Consider the following 24463-nt stretch of genomic DNA (forward strand, 5'->3'; position numbering starts at 1 on the left):
AACACCTACCCTGTGCCATTTTACATACAGCTCACTTAAATTTCACCAAGTAGGCAGCCTTCAACATCACAGGTGATTCAATCAAAGTAATTTGCCAGGGGCCGCCAGCTTCAGCCGAGCTAAAGCTGGCGCCTAGGCCTATTAACCCGAGCCCATGCCTTCATGTATCACTGCATAGTACAGAATGGCAGCACATACTGTGTGTAGACATTTTTCTACACACGTGGTCAGCCAAGAGTAAAAGCCTCTGCATCAGAAAGCAAGAATCTCCTATAGCAACTAGAAGTGGTGATAAGGGAAGAGGCCAGAGTTGTTTAAGGCTCCCAAAGTCCTTATGGTCTAAAGGCTAAGATCCTAAAAGTGCTAGTTTAGTACTGGAAATCTGAAAACTCAATGGTTTTTCCATACTGAGACCCTTCCTTTAGCAGGATATAGCCTGGGCCCATCTCTTCCTCTGCCTATCCTTGTAGGACATGCTCACTCCAAGCTCTGGAATAGGTCTGTCTTTGGAAACCACTCAAACTAAGATGTCACTGACTGCCAGAGCATGGACCCCATTTCCAATGAGAAAACTTGTCCTGCTCTCCCCACCCAGCCCTGCCCTTCCACCATGTTATGCAAGTCTTCGGTTTCCAGACAATTCATGGCACTTTCCTTCTCCCTAACAGTTCCAGGCCTAGGTGAGGTGTGGTTGACAAGATGATCCCATTCCTCCTTTACACAAGCCCTCCCACACCCACAGGCACTTCCTGCTTCTGCCAAAACAAACTTTATTGCACCAAAAAGGAAAACAAAAAAACAAAAAAACTTCATTTATATACAGTCAGATATAAAGACATCTCTTTGACTCCTGTGCATATATTTCCTCAACTCAAGATTAGGGCATAAAAGTCAGGCTGCTATGCCAGACATGCTCTGCCCTATGGCAGGGCCAAGGAGAGGATTGTCACTTGAAAGTGGGAACATTTAAATGGATGACAGACAACAATGGACCCACAGACCAAGAGCATTCTTCTAAGCCCTGGAGTAGCTCGAGGAATGGAAGAGGGAAATTGGAAGCAGGGTCCCTTTTCGATCTTCATGTGAAGAGACCCAGCCTCTTCAAGGGTATCCAAGATAAACTTCCGTTCCCCAAGCCCACCAATCCCTGTCCAGTTCCTTTGCTACCTGCCCTCCCAAATAGGACATTCTCCTTTGTGCCCAGCCCCCCTTTGCACAGATCCTCCAAGGGGAGTCCCATGATCCACAAGGCAGAGACCTTCATTGCAGAGGGCAGGGGAGGTACACACTATCCTCTCCCTTATGCATGGCTGGACACTGACTGAGGCCCTGCATCACAAGAATCGCCAATACCCACTGGGAGCCATAACAATAAATCTGGAAGTACGGGGAGAACATATCAAAAAGGGGAAGGATGGATTCCCTTGATGCCCAGGATTACAGGGCACCTAAAGCACATTTTTTTTTCTGAGCCAACCAGCTAAAGGATCACTGCAGCTAAATACAGATAGAGAAGCAACATAGCCAGGCAAATACCCATCAGAGCCAGTGACAAGAGCAGCTGGGGGCACGGGGGAGGCAGAAGGAAGAGAAAGAAGGGGAGGAGCCTCCAGAGTCCCAGCCCCAACCCCCTCTGCCATTGGCTACCCTTGCTCCCCACAAATCCCTGGGGTTGAAGTGAGGAGGACTACAGGCTGGGGTGAAAATACACAAGGACAGCCCAACAAAATACAACAAGGACTAGCATCAGTCTCCCCCTTACTCCACCCCCAAGAGAAATACCCTTATTGTGACTAGTATTTATGAAAATCTGTAAGAGACTATTCTATGTAGTGGCTCTAATCCCATATACACAGCAGCTGCCTGTGTTGGGAACTTTTCAAATCAGTGATTGCGGGAACAAACAGTATTTTCAGCTTCTTACGGTGCCATGCAGGCTTTACCAAGACCTTGATTAAGTCCCAGTCACATTTACCTTCTGTCTTACATCTAGAAAAGGGTGAGGAAAGGGGGGAGGGGAGAAAGGTGCTCAGGTGCTAGGTAAAGCTTACTGATCAGCAGCCTAGACTCCACCACTGTTCCTTCTCTTTGGTCTGTCTAGAACAGTGACTATAAATTAGGAAAAACAAAATTATGCTGGCCTGTGGGAAATAATGGGGGAAGGAAGGCAGGGAGGAAAAGGGCATTGGGAAGCCCTGCTTCAAGACTGAAGACAGACAAATAGACAACCACCCAGACTGCTTAAGTGTCACAGACAGCCCCCACCCCAAGCTCCCTTCCAGGTATCCCCATAAATCATTTGGGCACACTCCCTCTTGGAATTGCAATTTCCGTCTTCCACTTATCCCTAAGGAGCTGGCCCTGTGGAGAGGTGTGTTGGTTGTTTTGTTTTTGCCAAAGGCCTTCGCTCTAGGTGCTCCTGTAAAGGTACCTTGGCCCCTGATATGGGATGAATGGATGAACGAAGCCCCAGATGCTCCAGTGCCAAGGAGGTCAGACCGGGAACAGGCCCCCACTCCCACACCCTGGGATCCGAGCTTGCTTGGTTCTTGCCATCTTGCAGGATGACTTCGAGTCTGGAGGGAGATACACAGTGCCTCTCCATCCCTGGGGTGGGGGGAAGGGATTCTGCTGGGACTCTTGAGTGGGGGAAAGGGGAGATGGGAGCAGGGTCTAAACCCTCAGGCTCCCATGAAGGTCTGTCTCTGTCCCAGATGAGCTGCTATCAGAGTCCATTTCTGCATTCTCATTATGGAGCCTCTCCAGCACTTTCTGACGTATCAGTCCCAGGCGCATCAAGAGGGACTGGTAGTCAAAGTGGCCCCGCTTCTCTCCAAAAGGGTCCTGTGGGGAAAGGAGACAAGGGGATGGAAGATTCAAGTCTGGGTGGCTGATCCTAGAGAAAGCAGCTTCAGGCCCATGTGAAATGAAAGCTTAACTTCTGAGCCATGGGAGCAGGAAGGCCTAACAGCACAGGCAGTCCCTAACAGCACAGGCAGTCCCAAACAGCAGGCAAAATAACCTTTGCTTAAAAATATGACACCTGGGCCAGGTGCGGTGGCTCACGCCTGTAATCCCAGCACTTTGGGCGGCCGAGGCGGGCGGATCACCTGAGGTTGGGAGTTTGAGACCAGCCTGACCAACATGGTGAAACCCTGTCTCTACTAAAAATGCAAAATTAGCCGGGCGTCGTGGCGCATGCCTGTAATCCCAGCTACTCGGGAGGCTGAGGCAGGAGAATCACTTGAACCCGGGAGGCGGAGGTTGCAGTGAGGCGGAGGTTGCAGTCAGCTGAGATCGAGATCGCGCCATTACACTCCAGCCTGGGCAACAAGAGTAAAACTCGGTCTCAAAAAAAAAAAAAAAAAAAAAGACACTCTTAACCGCCCCAAATAGGTGTAGCTTGGGCTAGAGTGAAAAAGTATTGGTATTCCTCAAAAGCAAACCAATATCCGGAAGAAGGGACAGTAAGGGTGAGATAGATAGGGATGAGAAATTCAAGACCAGAATTATAATTGTTAAGTATGCCTATGTTTTTAATTAACCTCATAAAAACCACAGAAGGTAAAAGTTGCCCTTTATTCTCTGTACTCAAAAATGGTAATCTGCTTTTCTAAGGTCAGAAGCAGGTCTAGAATTCAAGAGTTCTGACTTTCAGATAAGCACCTGTACTCCTCCCCAGGGACTTGTCACTCCATTCCCATCCAGGTTTCTGGGCATTGCTCCAGGGCCACCCAGCCTCGATCTTAGTCCTTCTCGTTCTAGATCAAAGATCCCTAAACGTTGTACAGAAAGGTTTAATTGTCCCCAAAGTCTCAAAAACAACTAGTTGAGTGGATGGTATAAAAAAGAGTTTAAAATACTATATAGGGACTCAGGCAGCAAAGCAGTGCAACAGCCCCCAAAAGGTACACAACTTTCCCTCTCACATTGTTTGCTTCTCTCACAGAAACTCTTTCCATACTTCTGCCCACACATTACCCTCATCCTGAGTGGGATGGCAGTGGATGCTAGTCACTGTCACTGGGACTACAGCCTGCACTTCTCGTTCATGAGAGTTAACTCCCTCAAGACTGAGCTCCACATTTACTACTATGGAGCTGTCAATTCTGCAAATCTTGTTTCTTTCATCCGTGGCTCCAGCTCCTCTAATTCTCCTCCTGCCCAGATGCTGTACTCCTTCCCATCCCTCATCACCAGTTGTTTTTCCTTTACACACTGATATTGCTAATGCTGTTGGATACCAGCAATTACAATTCCTGATGGGGAACAAACTAGGACATATGTCATTGATACACTCTCAAAAAGGGTTTAGGAGACAACTTAGCCCTGAGCCAGCCCCGCCCTTTGTGCTTAAATGAGACAGGTGGGTGGAAAGTCCTTGAAGGAAGGAAGGAAGGGAAAACTACCATTTATAAGTAGCACTGGAGGGCATAAGTCATCTCCTCCTACTGCTGTTGGTGTTGGGGTGGGTGAACAGACATAGTACGAGAGCTGGAGAGAGCCTTAAGAAATCTTAGTCAATTATCCAAGTCACCCATTTCTTTTTTTTTCTTTTTTTTTTTTTTTGAGGCGGAGTCTGGCTCCATCGCCAAGGCTGGAGTGCAATGTGATCTCGGGTCACTGCAACCTTCGCCTCCCTGGTCAAGCAAAATTCTTGTGCCTCAGCCTCCTAAGTAGCTGGGACTACAGGCATGCACCACCACATCTGGCTAATTTTTGTATTTTTAGTAGAGGCAGGATTTCACTGTGTTGGCCAGGCTGGTCTCAAACTCCTGACCTCAAGTGATCTGTCTGCCTCGGCCTACCAAAGTACTGGGATTACAGGCATGAGCCATTGCACCAGGCCCCACGAGTATCCCATTTCTAAGCAAGACCACCAGTAAGATGATCCAAACACACAAGAACTGATTCTCCAGGACAGGAGAATTCTCATCCTCTTACCAACCAGGTGGTTTACATTAGTCTATCTATAATTTGTGTTGGTCTTTTCTTTTTTTTTTTTTTTTTGAGACAGAATCTTGTTCTGTTGCCCAGGCTGGAGTGCAGTAGTGCAATCTCAGTTTACTGCAACCTCTGCCTCCCAGGTTCAAGCATTTCTCATCCCTCAGCTTCCCAAGTAGCTGAGATTACGGGCATGAGCCATCAAGCCTGGCTAATTTTTGTATTTTTAGTAGAGATGGGGTTTCACCATGTTGGCCAGGCTGGTCTTGGACTCCTGGCCTCAAGAGATCTGTCCACCTCTGCCTCCCAAAGTGCTGGGATTATAGGCATAAGCCACCGCACCTGGCTGTCTATCTACAATTTGGTCAATGATAGCCTTCTTCCTTAAAACAAGCCTAAATTTTGAGTTCTTATGGGAAGCAAAAGCACACTTTTCCCAGTAGAGGCAAAGAATGAACAATGGTTATCATCTTTGAATAGGAATCTTTCAACATGTGACACTACAGGTATGTTGTTTCTCTAAGCTACTGTTTCTGTGATCACCCCTCAGGGCTGGGAACAGAATTCGAATAGAGGATTCATATAATCCCTAAGATTCTGGGAGGGCTGAACGCATCTTAGCTTGAAAACACTATGGGCTGGGTGCAGTGGCTCACACCTGTAATAATCTCAGCCTCCCAGTTTGGAGGCTAAAGGAGGAGGATCACCTGAACCCAGGAGTTGCCTGGGCAATAGAGTGGGACCCTATCTCTACAACCAAACAAAACAAAACAAAACAGGGCCTGTAATCCCAGCACTTTGGGAGGCCGAGGGAGGTAGATCACTTGAGGTGAGGAGTTCAAGACTAGCCTGGCCAACATGGTGAAACCCTGTCTCTACTAAAAACACAAAAAATTAGCTGGGCATGATGGCGTATGCCTGTAATCCCAACTACGTGGGAGGCTGAAGTTGCAGTGAGCTGAGATTGCTCTAGCCTGAGCAACAGAGCAAGACTGTCTCAAAAAACAGAACAAAACAAAACAAAAACTAGCTGTGGTGGTGCATACCTGTAAGTCCCAGCTTGGGAGGCTGAGGTGGGAGGACTGCTTGAGCCTGGGAGTTTGGGGTTGCAGTGAGCTGTGACCCAGCTACTGCACTCCAGCCTGAGTAACAGAGTGAGAACCTGCCTTAAAAAAAAAAAAAAAAAAAAGAGGCTACTGACCAAGGAAAGTAAAGAGTTCCCTATGACTTCATGAAAATCAGTCTCCTCTCTGGCTCTCAGTCCCTCAAATGATATAGGTTGCTTTTAGCTGTGACATTCTTTTTTTTTTTGAGACCGAGTTTCGCTCTTGTTGCCCAGACTGGAGTGCACTCAGCTCACTGCAACCTCGGCCTCCCAGGTTCAAGCGATTCTCCTGCCTCAGCCTCCCAAGTAGCTGGGATTACAGGCACATGCTACCACGCTGAGCCAATTTTTTGTGTTTTTAGTAGAGGCGGGGTTTCATCATGTCGGCCAGGCTGGTCTCACACTCCCGACCTCAGGTGATCTGCCCACCTCAGCCTCCCAAAGTGCTGGGATTACAGGCGTGAGCCACCACGCCTGGCTATTTTTTTTTTTTTTTTTTTTTGAGACAGAGTCTCGGTCTGTTGCCCAGGCTGGAGTGCAGTGGCACATTCTCGGCTCACTGCAACTTCTGCCTCCTGGGTTCAAGTGATTCTCCTGCCTCAGCCTCCTGAGTAGATGGGACTACAGGTACACGCCACGATGCCCGGCTAATTTTTTGTACTTTTAGTAGAGACGGGGTTTCACCATGTTAGCCAGGATGGTCTCGATTTCCTGACCTCGTGATCCGCCCGCCTTGGCCTCCCAAAGTGCTGGGATTACAGGCATGAGCCACTGAACCCAGCCTTAGCTGTGTCATTCTATGACAGCTGTGGATGCCACGCTTGTGGGGGGCTCTTACATGGCCAGCTGTAGGGCTTCTGCAATTAGCAGCAGGGGTTCTATTACCTGCATAGTTTGGCCTTGAAGGTGCAGGCGATCTTTGCAGGCCACCTCATAAAAGTCATAATACTCCAGAAAGGACTTCTCCATCACCCCTCTGGAAAACAAGCAGAAAAGTGTAAGTGAGAAACCCAGGGGTACAGGTCACCCCTTCCTTACCTAACCTTTTTTTTTTTTCAGATGGAGTCTTGCTCTGTAGCCCATGGTGGAGTGCAGTGGTGCAACCTCAGCTCACTGTGACCTCTGCCTCCCGGATTCATGCAATTCTCCTGCCTCAGCCTCCTGAGAAGCTGGGATTACAGGCATATGCCACCACGCCTGGCTAATTTTTGTTTTTAGTAGAGACGGGGTTTCACCATGTTGCCCAGACTGGTCAGGAACTCCTGACCTCAACTGATCTGCCTGCGTGGGCCTCCCAAAGTGCTAGGACTACAGGCGCAAGCCACCACACCTGGCCTCTTTACCTAACCTTAATGCCAAATTAAATACCTACCATTCCCAAGTCCAGATCTGTTTTCTACAAAGATCTTTTCATTTTATTTATTTTTTATTTTTTTGAGACTGAGTCTCACTCTTTTGCCCAGGCTGGAATGCAGTGGCGCAATCTCGGCTCACTGCAACCTCCGCCTCCCGGGTTCAAGTGATTCTCATGCTTCAGCCTCCTGAGTAGCTGGGATTACAGGTGCGTGCCACCACACCCGGGTAATTTTTGTATTTTTAGTAAAGATGTGGTTTCACCATGTTGGTCAGGCTGGTCTTGAACTCCTGACCTGGTGATCTGCCTTCCTTGGCCTCCCAAAGTGCTGGGATTACAGGTGTAAGCCACCACGCCCTGCCTCTAGAACGATCTTTAAATGGAAAATGGAAAAAGGAACACCTAACTGCCCGTGGTTGACTTCCCCTACACATCGGGAATTATGAGTGTGACTGTAATATTCACCATTAGTTTTCTTTTTGAGGCAGGGTCTTGCTCTGTTACCCAGGCTGGAGTGCAGTGGTGTCATCACAGCTCACTGCAGCCTCAACCTCTTAGGCTCAAGCAATTCTCCCACCTCAGCCTCCTGACTGGCTGTGACTGCAGGAGCATGCCATCACACCTGGCTAATTTTAAAATTTCTGTAGAGATGGGGTCTCCCTATGTTGCCCAGGCTGGTCTCGAACTCTTGGGCTCAAGTGATCCTCCCGCCTCAGCCTCCCAAACTACTAGGATTACAGGCGTGAGCCACCACCAAGTCAATACTCACCATTTGAATCCCAACTTCAACTCATGACTTGCTCCACCTCCATTGTTTTTCATCAGCCATCCCTAATCCCAAACCTTACTCAAAATTCTCCTAGAAGTTTATTTATTTAACCCTGACGTTGCTCATCCAGTTTTGGCACTTAAAAATAACTTCAGCACTAAGAAATGAGTCTTATTATGAAGTACTCTACACATTTGGCTGGAAAAAAGTACGTCCAAGCCTTCATCAAACTGGAAGCTCCCTGAGGGTGTGGACTGCCTCTCCCAAAGGCATGGCATTCTCCAACAGAGTAGCTCTCTGAACTTCCTCTTGGGTAACCCTCAGCCACTTGTTCTTTAAAAGCAGGAACCACATCTTTCCTTATCTCCCTCTGGTACCCAACACTGTACTCTGCCCCAAAGGTGCCAACTACCCAAATGCCCGAAAGGAATACCAAGCAAGCCCTCTTGACACATACCGTAGGGGTTCAGGACAGGGACACTTTCCTTCCATCATGTCACAGACTGCAACTCTGATGGTCTCGTGCCGGATACATTCATTATAGTTTTTGCTGTCTCCTGGATGTCTCTCCTATAATGTAACAGATGCCAGAGTATCCCAAAAATTGAGCAAAAAGAAAACCAATGGGAAGGGACTTCAAGATTAGTATAGGGTATGTCAGCCAGTCACACAAACTAAAAAGATACCTTTCCCACTGTATGGCAGATCCATGAAGAGCAACCACACCTTTATTTTTGACACCATTCACCCCCACCACCCTCCAAATATACCAACAGGTTACAGGTCATTTGGCCTATAACCAGCAAACTAGATCCATCATATTTTCCTGAATGTGAAGTGAAAGGTCTATCAGGTAAAGATTATGTGGGAAATAACCAAACATAAGAATGATGGTAGGGTTGCTAAGCCTGGTGGCATAAACTAATAGTCCCAGCTACTCAGGAAGCCAAGGTGTGAGGATCACTTGAGCCCAGGAGTTTGGGTTCAGCCTAGACAACAAAGTAAGTTCCTGTTTTTTCAGTTTTTCTTTTTGGAGACAGGGTCTTTGCTGTTGCCCAGGCTGGAGTGCAGCGGCACCATCACAGCTAACTGCAGCCTTGACTTCCTGGGCTCTAGCAATCCTCGAACTCCTGGGCTCTAGCGATCCTCCCACCTCAGCCTCCTGAGTAGCTGGGACTAAAGACATTCGTCACCATGGTGGGCCCCGAGTTTTTATTTTTTATGATTTATTTGTTTTTTTGAGTTTTGCTCGTCACCCAGGCTGGAGTGCAATGGCACGATCTCAGCTCACTGCAACCTCCGCCTCCTGGGTTCAAGCGATTCTCTTGTCTCAAGCCTTCCAAGTAGCTGGGATTACAGGCGCCTGTCACCACGCCCAGCTAGTTTTTGTATTTTTTAGTAGAGACAGAGTTTCACCACGTTGGCCAGGCTGGTCCTGAACGCCTGACCTCAGGTAATCCACCTGCCTCAGCCTTCCAAAGCGCTGGGATTACAGGCATGAGCCACCGCACCCCGCTTGTCTTTTATTTAAAAAATTTTTAAGAGGCAGGCTCTTGCTTTGTTATCCAGGCTGGAGAGTGGTGGCATGATCAGAGGTTACTGCTGCCTCGAATTCCTGGGCTCAAGCGATGCTCCTCTCCTCAGCTTCCCGAGTAGCTGGGACTCAAGGCACATGTCACAATGCCCAGCTATTTTTTTTTTTAATTTTTTCGGTAGAGACAAGGTCTCACTACATTGCCCAGGCTGGGAAACACTTGTCTCTTTAGGGGGAGAAAAAAAAAAAGACAGAAAGAATGATGGTGGGACAAAAAGTTATAAATGAAGTGAAGAGTCTCAGTGTAGAAAACCTTCAGGCATCAACAAGTAAAGGATGCTTCCTGGTTAACCCCTTTACCTGTTATATGTCTCTAGGGTCCCACCATCATTGAACCAATTATTATAAATCAGAAGTAGGGCTGGGCCCGATGGCTCATGCCTGTACTCCCGACACTTTGGGAAGCCGATGCAGGCGGATCGCTTGAGTTCAGGAGTTCAGGATCAGCATTGGCAACATGGTGAGATCCCATCTCTACAAAAAATACAAAAATTAGCTGGGCATTGGTGGTGTGCACCTGTCGTCCCAGCTACTCAGAAGGCTGAGGTGAGAGGATGGCTAGAGCCCAGGAGTTCGAGGCTTCAGTGAGCTATGACTGTGCCACTGTACTCCAGCCTGGGTGACAAAGCAAGACTTTGTCTCAAAGAAATAGTACAATTAGAAATAAATCTATCAGAAGCTTCGAAAGATAAACTTCAACTTTGGTCTAGAAAGCCAATATAAACAGGGTCTCACTATGGTGTGAATAGAAGGGGAGTATGGCCTCCACTCCTTTAATTTTTCCTGTGCTCTTCTCCTCTTACCACCAACCCCAGTCAATTAGAGCCCTGGCCTCTGATAAAAGTAGCCGATGGGCCAGGCGCGGTAGCTCACACCTGTAATCCCAACACTTTGGGAGGCCGAGGCAGGTGGATCATGAGGTCAGGAGTTGGAGACCAGCCTGGCCAAAACAGTGAAACCCCGTCTCTACTAAAAATACAAAAATCAGCTGGGCGTGGTGGTGTGTGCCTGTAAATAAATAAATAAAAAATAAATAAATAAAATAAAAACAACTGCGAGTCATTATAGAAGTAAAAAATAAAAAGCACAAGGCTGGGCATGGTGGCTCACACCTGTAATCCCAGCACTTTGGGAGGCTGACGTGGGCAGACTGCTTGAGGCCAGATGTTCAAGACAAGCCTGGCCAACATGGCGAAACCCCATCTCTACTACAAATACAAAAATTAGCCAGGCGTCATGGTGTGTGCCTGTAATCCCAGCTACTTGGGAGGCTGAGGTACTAGAATCGCTTGAACCTGGGAGGCAGAGGTTGCAGTGAGCTGAGATCACACCACTGCACTCCAGCCTGGGTGACAGAGTGACAGTCTGCCTCCAAAAAAAAAAAAAAGACAAGACCTAAAAATCAGCTCCTGCTAATGAGGTCTATTTCAATTAGACTCTCCTCCTGAAATGAATGTTTGGAGAAAGGATGGGTTAGGAAATAATTTTTGTTAACTTTTGAGGCCAGACTCTGTGGCTCACACCTGTGATCCTACCACTTTGTGAGGCCGAGGCAGGCTGATCACCTAAGGTCAGGAGTTCGAGACCAGCCTGGCCAACATGGTGAAACGCCACCTCTACTAAAAATACAAAAATTAGCCAGGCGTGGTGGTGTGCGCCTGTAGTCCCAGCTACTCAGGAGGCTGAGGCAGGAGAATTGCTTGACCCTGGGAGGTGGAGGCTGCAGTGAGCCGAGATCACACCACTGCACTCCAGCCTGAGCGATGGAGTGAGACTCTGTCTCAAAAAAATTTTTTATTTTTCATTTTTGAAAGGTATTTTATTATCCTTTGTTCAGGTCTATAGAGGAATAATCAAAGTTGGTGTCATATGTAGTAGTTTAAAAATAAATTAAGCTGGCCAGGCATGGTTGCTCACGCCTGTAATCCCAGCACTTTCAGAAGCCAAGGTGAGTGGATCACCTGAGGTCAGAAATTCGAAACCAGCCTGGCCAAGATGGTGAAACCCCTTCTCTACTAAAAATACAAAAAATTAGCCAGGTGTGGTGGTGCGTGCCTGTAATCCCAGCTACTCGGAAGGCTGAGGCAGAAGAATCACTTGAACCTGGGAGGCAGAAGTTGCTGTGAGCCGAGATTGTGCCATTACACTCCAGCCTGGGTAACAACAGTGAAACTCTGTCTCAAAAAATAAATTAATTAATTAAGCTGTTCTAATCACCTATCCGGAATCATTTTCTTTTGGGACTATCACTGGAACTTTTTCCCGTGCTCATGAGTAATTCAGGAAGGCACATCGGAAGAGTGGGAGAAGTTGGGCTCCAATGTTAAGTCTGGGGCCCTATCCTGATCTGTGTGTCTTTGTGAAAGTTAATTAACCTCTCTGAAGCAACATTATTTCACTTGAAAATGGGAATAACAATATTTAACCTCACATAGTATGAAGGTTAAACAAGAAATTATATATAAAAACTTGGTAGTGTCCAGCACAGAGCATGCTCTTGGAAAAATGTGAGTTTTCTCCACCTTCTCGTTAGCACTGTTAACTCAAAAAGTCTTGCCCGGGACTCCTAATGACTAGCTCCTTTGACTCTGCAGGTAACAGTCCTTCATAACCCCAGAAGAACAGCTGGCTGGGTAGTAGTCCCTACAGAGCAACTTTAGGGGATGCTGAGAATACAGGCGCATAGAACCCACTGGATGCCACAACCCCCAAAGCAGGTCAGAATTAATTTCCAAATGAGTCCATTGACTTCCATGCTATAAAGGAATCCAAGTCACATACTTATTGTAACTCTCACAAATAAAAAAATTCATTATTATTATTATTTTTTTAAGATGGTGTCTCGCTCTGTCGCTCAGGCTGGAATGCAATGGCCCAATCTTGGCTCACTGTAAGCTCCACCACCCGGGTTCACGCCATTCTCCTGTCTCAGCCTCTGAGTAGCTGGGACTACAGGCGCCTGCCACCACACCCAGCTAATTTTTTGTATTTTTAGTACAGACTGAGTTTCACTGTGTTAGCCAGGATGATCTCAAACTTCTGACCTTGTGATCTGCCTGCCTCGGCCTCCCAAAGTGCTGGGATTACAGGTGTGAGCCACCGCGCCCGGCCATTATTATTTTTTGGGGGGTGGGGGGACGGAGTTTCGCTCTTTACCCAGGCTGGAGTGTAATGGCGTGATCTCAGCTCACTGCAACCTCTGCCTCCAGGGTTCAAGTGATCACGCCCAGCTAATTTCTTGTATTTTTAGTAGAGATGGGGTTTTACCAGGTTGGCCAGGCTGGTCTCAAACTCCTGACCTCAGGTGATCCACCTGCCTGCCTCAGCCTCCCAAAGTGCTGGGATTACAGGTGTGAGCCACAGTGGTCGGCAAAAAATTTCATTACTAAAAAACACGTGTCAATTCCCTTTTTTTTCCCTATACCAACAAATGTAGTACATGGGGCTGTGCTAGGTCCAAAACAAAACAAAACAAAACCAAACCTCCCAAGCAGATCTCTTAAAACACTATTCTGGCTGGGCGCGGTGGCTCACGCCTGTAATCCCAGCACTCTGGGAGGCCGAGGCAGGCGGATCACCAGGTCAGGAGCTGGAGACCAGCCTGGCCAATATGGTGAAACCCCATCTCTACTAAAAATATAAAAATTAGCCAGGCATGGTGGTACACGCCTGTAGTCCCAGCTACTTGGGAGGCTGAGACAGAATGGCTTGAATCCCGGAGGCGGAGGTTGCAGTGAGCTGAGATTGCACCACCGCACTCCAGCCTAGGTGACAGGTGACAGAGCAAGACTCTGTCTCCAAAAAAAAAAAAAAAAAAAAAAAAAACAACCAAACAAACAAACAAAAACAATAGTCTACACCCCAGAGCCAGGCCCATCTGGCCTTACCTGTTCAAAGCCAGGCTCATTGTGATAGGGGTTCTCAGTCATCAGGGACTGGATAGAGATGAGCACTGAGGAGATGCTCTGGGCTGGGCTCCAGGCAGGTCCAGTCCACGTACTGTAAACACATCAGAAGGAATGGAGGGTGAGGCAGAGAAAGAATAGGGAACAAGTACCCTGGGGCCCGGCAACACCACCATAAGTGACTCACCATAAGTTTCTCTTTCACTATTAATACTCTGGAATTTCCCAGCCTCTGTCTCATGCTCATGTTCTGATTTCACCAGAAATCAGTCAATTGCCTAATCCTCAAATCAAGGGGGGGCAAAAGAACAGGTAATAGCAAGCTATGTAACTTTGAAGGGATTTTCTTTGTACTAGAAACAGTTACGACAATCAAAACAAAAGAAATTAGGTAAGCAATTAGCTCCAAAGTTGTCTAAATGTTAATCTCCGTGGATCTCAAAGAGCTCGTTTATGGGTGGTGATGGAGTTAGTGAGGGGAGAGAGAAGTTGAGCATAAAGGGACACAGGTGACTGAAGCCATCTGGTTAGAGGCCATGTGGTGGGGCTATTGGGGATCCAGTTCTGTATCAAACCCCCAAGGAGTGTCAAATTCTCTTAAGACTACACAACTCTGCCAAAGAACAGGAAGAGAATAAGGGGTGCTTCCAGACAGTGGAAGGTCTGAAAATAATATATGGAAAATGTCAAATACCAAAATTGCTCCTCTCTTTCATAAACCCAACCAAGTATTAGGGGGAGGGGACAGCTTGGATGTTAATGACATTTATTTTTAGCTCAATTAATTGAAGAGATGGCACCGGAGCTGGAAGCCGAACACAACCTAAGCCAGGACTGGCTTGTTCAAGTTGACTGCCCGCTTCTGTTTCCCTGCTGTACTTGAGGAAAGCCCAAGTCAGTAATGCCTAATAGTAACTTCACTGGGGACCGCTCTTAAGTGCCTCTCTCTTTTCAGCTTTGCTCCCCCAGGAACTCTAGACCTACTGCTCTCTGAAGCTTTACAACAGAGGCAACTCTCGTTAAATTTCTTTTGTCAGTAAGTCAGCCCAACATTGTTTTCTAGGTAAAGAGGGAAAAAAAACATGGCTGATAAAGCTAATACAGTCAACTAGGAACACCTAAGAATTTTCTTTTCTTTCTTTTTTGAGACGAAGTCTCCCTCTGTCACCCAGGCTGGAGTGCAGTGGCGTGATCTTGGATCACTGCAACCTCTGCCTCCCAGGTTCAAGCAATTCTCGTGCCTCAGCCTCCCGAGTAGCTGGGACTAGAGAGGCATGCGCCACCATGCCTGGCTAATTTTTGTATTTTTAGTAGAGACGGGGTTTCGTCAGGCTAGGCTGGTCTCGAACTCCTGACCTCAGGTGATCCACCCGCCTCGGCCTCCCAAAGTGCTGGGGATTACAGGTGTGAGCCACCGCACCCGGCTGAAATTTTCTACTCTGTGATTCTTTATGGCAAATTCTCAATTTCAGGGCAGCTTCTCCTTTTCTACCTAACACACTTCTACTACTTTTACCCCACTGTCCTGTGGCTGGTATCTCAAAAGAGTTTTATATTGACCCAATGAGGGAGAGCCTACTTTGAGACACGCTTTCGCGAACAAATTTCATACAGAAGCAACGACTAAATTTCTTTATCATCATGGGTTTTAGCCTACCAGCAAAGACAATTAATTAAGTACCCTAACGAGATGAAGTACTTCTTTAAGGACAACCTCCTTTAAAGGACTTCTTCACTGCCAAAATCACAGCAGAACATATCCCTGGGTCTGAGCAAGTTCTAGAAAAATGAATCATGTCTCTTAAGTTTATTTCAAATGCTGCCCTTCCCTCACACAAACCTGGAAACATGTTGGATAGCAGGAAAACAGAATAGTCAGTTTGGGGGTACTTTCTCAACTTCAACCTGCACGTGTTCTCTGTCCCAGAGAAGTTCAGACCACTATAAAAACACCAATCCAAAATATGCTAGAAGACGTCCACATTGAGTTTTCAGCCCCCAAAGGCAACTAAAATGGGAACTCTATGAAGCAAAACCTCAGAAGCATCCAGAAAGAAGATGCACTAGAAACTCATTTCATATCTAATGTGATTTCCAATCTCAGACATTTGTCATTATTAAAATATTATAATCAGGTCAGGCATGGAGGCTCATGCCTGTAACCCCAGTGCTTTGGGAGCCACAAGAGGGCGACTGCTTGAGGACAAGAATTCAAGACCAGCCTGGGCAACATAGTGAGACACCTGCCTCTACCAACAAAACAAAACAAAAATGAAACCATAATGATCACCACCACCACCGCCGCCACTGCCTTCAAAGCAACTTATTGCAAGACTCAAATTAAGACACCCCAAATCTTGAATGGCACAGACCTACAGCCTTTCTCAACCTGTTCAGGAGAGAAAATAAGCCCTTAACACCCCCAAGAGAGTGGTTCTGAAACTGCAGTATGCACCACAATCATCTGGAGAGCTTGTAAAAAACAGATTTCTGGGCCGGGCACGGTGGCTCATGCCTGTAATCCCAGCACTTTGGGAGGCCAAGGTGAGTGGATGATGAGGTCAAGAGATCGAGACCATCCTGGCCAACATGGTGAAACTCCGTCTCTACTAAAGATACAAAAATTAGCTAGGTGTGGTGGTGCACGCCTGTAGCCCCAGCTACTTGGGAGACTGAGGCAGGAGAATCGCTTGAATCTGGGAGGCAGAGGTTGCAGTGAGCCAAGATCGTGCCACTGCACTCCAGCCTGGCGACAGAGCAAGACTCCGTCTCAAAACAAACAAAAAACAACAACCAAAAAAACTAGATTTTTGGCCCCAACCCCAGAGTTTCTTTTGTAGGTCTAAGATAGGGCCCCAGAAAGTGCTTGGCTACAAGTTCCCAGATGCTCAGGGCCACACTCTTAAGAGAACCACTTCTCAAAGGTTTCCACTGTAATAAATTAACTTCTCCCCTCTGCATCTAGAATGATACTAGTCACATACCATCCTGAGGAGATTTGAGAAGAGTCACTCAATCATTTTCTGTGTTCTGTAGTTCAGATGAGGGACTCCGGTTGATAAAGGCTGACCTAGAGTAATTATCTGCTAACAACCGACTTGGCTACTTAAAAGTCTCCTCTTACCCTAGAATACTCAAGCAGACTTTCCCATTGCGGTAGAAGTTGGGGTTAAACCTCACTGTGTTATTGCCCGTTGTCATCAGTTTGACCCGAGGTGGGTGGATGGGATAGTCGGGCGGACACCGAAACACGAACAGGAAGAAACCCCCTTCATAAGGAGTGTCAAATGGGCCTGTGATCAATGCATGAATCTGCAAAATAAAACCCCATCTCAAAATTGTGAGGTGACGACCCACCCCAAGCCCTCCTGGCTACCCTCCACCTACTACCCACACCAGAAGCAGAGCCCACAATCTGGTACACGTTCTATATCCTCACCATGCAGAAGGAACATCCTGTATTCACTCATACTAATACGTAGGTTTGGAATTTTAAGAAATCTCATTACAGTGGAATGACATCTTACTCAGGGGTTACTTCTAAAGTTAGAGTCCAAGGCGAAAACTGAATCTAGTCAAAATCACTCGAGTATCCCCTAAAACTCTCTTAAAGCATTTTTTTTTTTTTTTTTTTTTGTGCAGACCTCCCTGATCAGTGTTACATATAATGGACAAAACACCACTGTGGAAAAATATAATATGCTTATCTATAAAATATAACCCTAGCGTTTTTAATTTTGAGAAATCGACACAGATTTTGACTGAATATATGTTCGGATTTGCCCAGGCCAAACATGCATATGATGCAACCCCACCCTACATTTATGTGGCACGAAGGGAAAGTATGATGAAAGGAGACGAGGAAAGAGATTGGAGGCCACAGCCCAGTGCCAGTAACAGAGCAGGGTTAGGGGGTGTGATGGATGCCTAGGATATCTGCTTGCTTCCTCTGCAGAGGATCAAACCTATTGTGGAGGATGTGGCTCAGGCAGCACATCATGACTGAAAATGGGGAAGACTCAGGGTCCACTCAGAGCCATTAGATCAGTCCCAGAACTTTCCCCAATACTGTTTAAAAAAAAAAAAAAAAATCAGCCACCCTGAAAATTACACTAAATTCTCTTCCCCCTCAAGCCATAATTCTTCAACAGGATTTCCCTCCCTGAGGGGAGGAAAACCTGAACTGACTCAGTTATATTTCTTCTTCCACAAAGGCTCCTAGACATTTAGGCTGCTAAGCATTTGAACAGCAAAAGGAAAAGGACGTGGCAATCCAATGCCTAAGTCTATAGTTCCCACCTTGCCCTCCTGGCAAGACCCTACGTCATATTCTGGCTCTCAGTCATTTGGAATAGTAAACTCAACTGGTCTCAACATGGCATCAACTCTGGGACCCCAGGTACTAGGCCATTAACACTGGTATTTGACTGAGGACAAGATGTCCTAGGAAAAACATTTCTAACTACATAAAAAAAAATAAATATGAAGGGAAATCTATTCAAAACAACAAAAAAAAGATACACCAACAATACAAAATCTGAATTTTTACTGTAAGAAATTTACTGTAAGAAAACTATGTGTTTCACTTAAACAGCATTAGGTTTAGGAAATATGATTTCTTTCTAACATCCGTTTAAGTGCAACTGCACTTCTGTGGGTAGAGCATTCAGTGACAGAGAAACCTAGGTATCTATGCCAGAGAAATGTGACATTATGTATTAAGCTTTCTCTCTGAGCAGAGGACAAGAGAGGTATAGTCTTTGGGGTGGAAGGGATACTTAAACGCAACCAGTAAGGACAGGATCCTGAGCAAAGTCCTTTAACCACAAACACTTCAGTCAAGCTTGCCCTATTCCCAACCTTCCCTACATCTGATTTATAGTACCATAGCATAGTTAATGTCAAGAGTAACGGGATGGGGGAAGAGGTGGGTAGTACAATGGATAGGGTGACCATATAATTTATTATCCAAACAGGAGCACTTTTGAGAGTGAAAGAATGCCCTATAAATAGTCAAGCTGCGACAACAGACATGAACTGGGATTTTCCAAGCCAATCAGTACCTATGGGGTACACTAATAACAGACACCTCTTCAAAGCGCTGCTCCACCTCACTATGTGACCTTGGACAAGCTACTTACTCTCCTGGGGTCTTGATTTCTTCATCTGTGTAATCAGAGAGGTGAGCTGAATAATCTCTTTTAGGCTTTTGCAACCTTATGGCCCCCATTTCCCAAAACCCCCCAACCCCCATCAAGTTACATACCTTAGTCATGTCAACAGTATCAGGTACAACGAACATTCCTGGAGGAGGCTCCTTATAAATGGACATGATATCCCTGTATAACACCAAGAGGAGGTGGGGGAAGGAGTGAGGAAGGGGGGGAAAGGGGGAATCCCTTGAGCAGGACAGTTGTTATTACCTCAATGAGGCCAGGGTTTGAGAAAGTGGTGCTTGGTACCGCAAGTGTTTGTACTGTCTTGTTGGCTGAGAAATCTCAGCTGAGTACTTGTCAGGCAGGCAGAGAGCAAATTATTATCAAAAGGGCATTGTTTCCTCAGGGGGAGGGGAGGGAGAGGGGAAAAAAAAATCAGAGATCCCAATGGCATCAAATGTCAGCCTGGAAAAGCCACTTTCCACTTACTCTCACTTCCTCCCACATGGCAATTCATTCACTCCCCACCTCCATGATTCCCAGGTACTACGACTGAATGCTAAATGAAGATTTTTTAGTAACTGGTAAGGCATCATCAACTCCACTAAAAAACTAATTCTATAAACTATACAGTGGACCTTTATTGGTAAGGGGATTGTATGAAGCAAGCCAGCCAGCAGGGAGTAAGACTATCACGGTGGTCTTCTTGCCCAGGGGTGTCTCAGGGTAGAGATCTCTTCAGGCTGGGGAGGGACCCTCAGAAATTGCTAAGAATCTCCCATCTGGAAGATGACATGTGCACTTCCATAGGAGATAAGATTTCTGACTCATATCTCACCAACTGGAATGGATCAGTTGAGAGCAAGGGGCTAAAGAACATTCTAGGTGGCAAAAAGTCTAGGGACTTGCCAGGGTGGGTAGGGACATAAAAATGGCAAATAGGCGACAGAGCAGAGGAAAGCATTGGCCAAACTCAAAGGTATGTCAGAATTGGATGACTGAAATGGCTGAAGGAGGAAAAGAGTTGAGTGCTGAGTTTCAGTTAGAGGTGGCAATCCCTCCACAGTTGACCTCCTGTGTCAGGCACTGTGCCAGGTACTTTACACACATTGTATTAATTTTTATTACAACCTTGAAAAGTAGACACAGAGACATCTGAAAGGACGTGGAACATGGGGAATAAGAACTAAACGAAGATGCTTGTGATGGGGGCATGGGGAGAAGTCAAACAGGTTTCAGGATTAATAGCAGCTAAAGAGCACTGCCCTTTTCTTATGCGATAGGTACTATTCTATGTGCTTCTGGAAAACATCATCTACTAAATGATAGGATCTAAGATCAGTCACCCAAGAAATAAGCACAGAAAGGACTTAGGCCTTTGTTCCTATATTTGATGAGTATATTTGCTTCATAAAAGTAAAACAGACGACCCGGGGAGGGTGGGGGGTGGGGGGGAGGGAAATTACAAGAAAGAAGCTCCTGAGTGGGATATTACAATCCAGAGTGGCACTGGGGAAGTGGGGGGAGGTAGCCTGTGTTTCTGGAAGAGGCGTAAGTGTGGACAGCTTTGGGACACTGGAAAAGGGGTTCAAGGAAAGATTGGGGCGAGGGAAGCGATCTAGACCTGGGGAAAAGACTGTGTGGAGGGAATCTGAGAAAAACGGAGGATAAAAAGAAAGGCTGGCTCGAGTCAGACGCAAGGCAAAGGAAGCTGAGTTCGTCTGTGTTAGGAACGGGGCTCCAGAGGAGAAGAGAGGGGACCGATGGGTGGGGCCTGCGGGCAGCATCTAGCAAGGTTGGGGTGGGGAAGGGGAAATAGGGGCGGCGCCGAAGGCGGGAGGGGGCGTTACTGAAGCGCGAAAGGGTCAGGTTTCCACCCGGAGGTGGGAGGTGTGGGGGAGGGTGGCTGGAATGGAGACGGAGGGCTCACGGGAGGTTGTCGAGGGGCGGGGTCGGATCTGGGCACACGAGGCGGGGGTTGGTGCTTGCGGGTCTGAGGGTGGGGGGAGAAGGGAGTTGGATCCCGACGCCCGGAGCTGGCAAGATTTGGGCCGTGGAGGTGGGCCGCCGCGAGGGCAGCGCAGTGGGTGGGGGGTGAGTTGTAGTGGGAGAGGGTGGGGGGCGGGGAAGGTCGAGCCCCGGAGCTCGGGGCTGGGGGAGGAAAAACCCCGGCTCACCGCTTGATCCGGAGTAGACACTGCGGCGCGGTGCGCTCGCCGTCCCAGTCGGAGCTGAGCGTGGGGTCCCAGTGGCTAAGCAGCGCGGCCCCGTGGGCAGCGGCTGAGGGCGGGAGCCCGGGCAGCGGAGCCAGGCCGCTCCCCGGGCCCCCGGCCCCGCCCGCTGCCGCCGCCGCCGCCCACACATCCGGCAGGAAAGGCGGCCCGAACCCGCCGCCGCTGCCGCTAACGCCAACAACACCAGCAACGCTGCTCGCCCCGGGGCCCGCCGCCCCGGCGCCCGCCGTTGCCGCCTCCTCAGTCGGACTCTCCGCCATCGCTGCTTCGCTTCCGGGACTACTCGGCAGCACGTCCGCCGACCAGAGCGGCCGCTGCTCCCGCCCGCTCCCGCACCACCGAGAACCGGGCCAGAGTGTCCCCACCCTCCGCTTCCACAGCCCAGACGGTGCTGGCTCCGCCCACCCCCGCCCCAACCAGCGAGAGGCGCTCTGCAAGAGCGTCCACCTACGGTCCTCCAGGACGGGAGGGGTGGGAACTAGCAGGCCGCGATGGTTCTGGGCTCGTGTGGGTCCTGCGCTGTGCGGAAGGAGCGGAGAGCCCAATTCAAGTGTTGAAAGGGGAGAAGAGAGGGGGGAGTGGGGGAGGAAGGGCCATATCATTCCCGTTAACGGCGGCGACCCTCAGACGTCTCCATGGTTAGGATTGGGGATCCAGCACCCTCATGGGAAGCTCAGTAGAGAAGTTGACTCGCTTTGGGCCCCTTCTCTCGGAAAGGCTCTGCGATTGATCCCTCCTGCACACTTGTGCACCTAGGGCAGGGTACCATTGCCCTTGCCTGCAACAGGACCAAGAGAGAACTCAACTTGGAATGAAAAGCTACCTCTTTTAGAGTTTATTCAACATATATTTATGAAGGGCCTACTAAATGCCAGTCACTGTTGCTAGTTGTTGCCGTGGGGATAATGAAACAGAACTAGAGAAGCTTGGTGAAGGGAAGAAAAATCAGGCCTCCTGACTCCAAGCTTAGTACTTTTTCTTCCCACAAATCTTGGAATATACAGGAATCGAGGGACTGTGAGTGTAAACCCTGAGGATTCTTTGGGTCTTTCCTAAAATGTTTAAAGTGAAAAATAATCTGCCAGGCTCGGTGGCTCACGCCTGTAATCCCAGCACTTTGGGAGGCCGAGGTGGGCGAATCACGAGGTCAGGAGTTCGAGACCAGCCTAACATGGTGAAACCCCGCCTCTATTAAAAATGCAAAAATTAGCCGGGCGTGGTGGCGTGCACCTGTAGTCCCAGCTACTCAGGAGGCTTAGGCAGGAGGATCACTTGAACCCGGGAGGCGGAGGTTGCAGTGAGTTGAGATCACGCCACTGCACTCCAGCCTGGGCGACAGAGCCAGACTCCGTCTCAAAAAAAATCCTATGGACTAAGAATGACAGGAGCCTTCCTAAAAAACTTTTTTTCCTTGCCGGGCGCGGTGGCTCATGCCTGTAATCCCAGCACTTTGGGAGGCTGAGGCGGGCGGATCACTAGGTCAGGAGATCAAGACCATCCTGGCTAACACGGTGAAACCCCGTCTCTACTAAAAATACAAAAAATTAGCCGGGCGTGGTGGCGGGCGCCTGTAGTCCCCAGCTACTCGGAAGGCTGAGGCAGGAGAATGGCGTGAACCCGGGAGGCGGAGCTTGCAGTGAGCGGAGATCGTGCCACTGCACTCCAGCCTGGGCGACAGAGCAAGACTCTGTCTCAAAACAAAAACAAAAACTTTTTTCCCTAGCAAAAATATAGGATCAATATTAACTGGAAACCAGTGGGGCCAGATGTATTTCAGACTTTGGAATGACACACCAAGCAAGGAGTGGGGCAGCGCCGGGTAACCAAACCTATTGACATTTCTGCATCAAAGTGTATGAACATTCGTACCAAGTAAAATGAATAGCCTCACTTTGGATGTTTTGCCACCAAGTTTGGTTTTTTAAAAAAGAAGTCTGGGCCGGGCACGGTGGCTCACGTCTGTAATCCGAACAATTTGGGAGGCCGAGGTGGGTGGATCACCTGAGGTAAGGAGTTCGAGACCAGCTTGACCAATATGGTGAAACCCCGTCTCTACTAAAAATACAAAAATTAGCCGGGTGTGTTGACAGGCGCCTGTAGTTCCAACTACTCAGGAGGCTGAGACAGAAGAATCACTTGAACCCGGGAAGGAGAAGTTGCAGTGAGCCGAGACGGAGCCACTGCACTCCATCCTGGGTGAAAGAGTGAGACTCCGTCTCAAAAAAAAGAGTCTGGCTTTAGAGTTTTTTTGTTTTTTGTTTTTTTTTTTAAAGAGGGAATCTCGCTCTTGTCACGCAGGCTGGAGTGCAATGGCGCAATCGTGGCTCACTGCAATCTCCGCCTCCTGGGTTCAAACAATTCTCCTGCCTCAGCCTCCCCAGTAGCTGAGATTACAAGCATGCCTCTATGCCTGGCTAATTTTTTGTATTTTTTTAGTAGAGGCGCCTCTATGCCTGGCTAGTTTTTTGTATTTTTTTAGTAGAGGCGAGGTTTCACCATGTTGGCCAGGAAGGTCTCCAACTCCTTTTGGAGTTGGATCAAGTCATCCGCCCTTCTCGGTCTCCCAAAGTGCTGGGATTACAGAAGTCATCCACCCACCCCACACTTCCTGCCTTTTAGAGTTTTATGAATTTACAGTAATGGAATGCAGACCTGAAGGATAATGACCAACATTTATGGAGAGCTAAAGGTTGATTTGTTTTGAGACAGGGTCTTGCTCTGTCACCCAGGCTGGAATGCAGTGATGGGATCACAACTCACTGCAACCTCTGCCTCAGCCCTCCAAGTAGCTGGGATTACAGGCACGTGCCACGATGCCCGGCTAATTTTTGTATTTTTCTGTAGAGGCGAGGTTTCACCATGTTGCCCAGGTTGGTCTCGAACTTCTGGGCTCAAGCAGTCCTTCCGCCTTGGCCTCCTAAAGTGCTCGGGATTACAGGCGTGAGCCACCATGCTTGGCCTAAAAAATTATTTTTTTAGCAGACATTTATTGAGTGTTTAATATGTGGCAGGCATTTTGTATACTTTGGCTTTATTCCTTTCAACACCCAGTGAAGTAGTAGGTACTATTATTTATTTATTTTTATTTTTTTTTTGGTTTGGAGTCTTGCTCTGTCGCCCAGGCTGGAGTGCAGTGGTGCGATCTCGGCTCACTGCAAGCTCCGCCTCCAAGGTTTACACCATTCTCCTGCCCTAGCCTCCCAAGTAGCTGGGACTACAGGCGCCCACCACCACGCCTGGCTAATTTTTTATATTTTTTGTAGAGATGGGGTTTCACTGTGTTAGCCAGGATGGTCTTGAACTCCTGACCTTATGATCCATCCACCTTGGCCTCCCAAAGTGCTGGGATTACAGGCGTAAGCCACCGCGCCTGGCCGTAGGTACTATTATTAATCTGGTCTG

The 24463-nt window shown here is 47.9% G+C and overlaps 1 protein-coding gene across 1 annotated transcript; it reads right to left on the minus strand.

Annotated features, from left to right (window-relative positions):
• Positions 1-753: 753 nt before the first annotated feature.
• Positions 754-22749, minus strand: UBE2Z (ubiquitin conjugating enzyme E2 Z). The gene is made up of 7 exons (XM_511942.8): positions 21005-22749; positions 18938-19010; positions 16796-16983; positions 13654-13765; positions 8630-8742; positions 6935-7025; positions 754-2844 (listed from the first exon to the last, which is right to left on the minus strand). The coding sequence occupies exons 1-7, from the start codon at positions 21661-21663 to the stop codon at positions 2674-2676; spliced, it is 1407 nt and encodes a 468-aa protein (XP_511942.6). The 5' UTR covers positions 21664-22749; the 3' UTR covers positions 754-2673.
• Between the last annotated feature and the right edge of the window lie 1714 nt (positions 22750-24463).

Source organism: Pan troglodytes, chromosome 19 (genome assembly GCF_028858775.2).
Source record: "Pan troglodytes isolate AG18354 chromosome 19, NHGRI_mPanTro3-v2.0_pri, whole genome shotgun sequence".
Taxonomy (NCBI): domain Eukaryota; kingdom Metazoa; phylum Chordata; class Mammalia; order Primates; family Hominidae; genus Pan; species Pan troglodytes.

Coding starts and splice junctions, on each gene's coding strand:
- UBE2Z (XM_511942.8), bottom strand. CDS start 21,663: ATGATATGGCCCTTCCTCCCCCACTCCCCCCTCTCTTCTCCCCTTTCA. Junction 16,984..18,937: donor ATACTGTTGACATGACTAAG/GTATGTAACTTG, acceptor TTTATTTTGCAG/ATTCATGCATTGATCACAGG. Junction 7,026..8,629: donor CCCTGTCCTGAACCCCTACG/GTATGTGTCAAG, acceptor CTTGTTTTCCAG/AGGGGTGATGGAGAAGTCCT.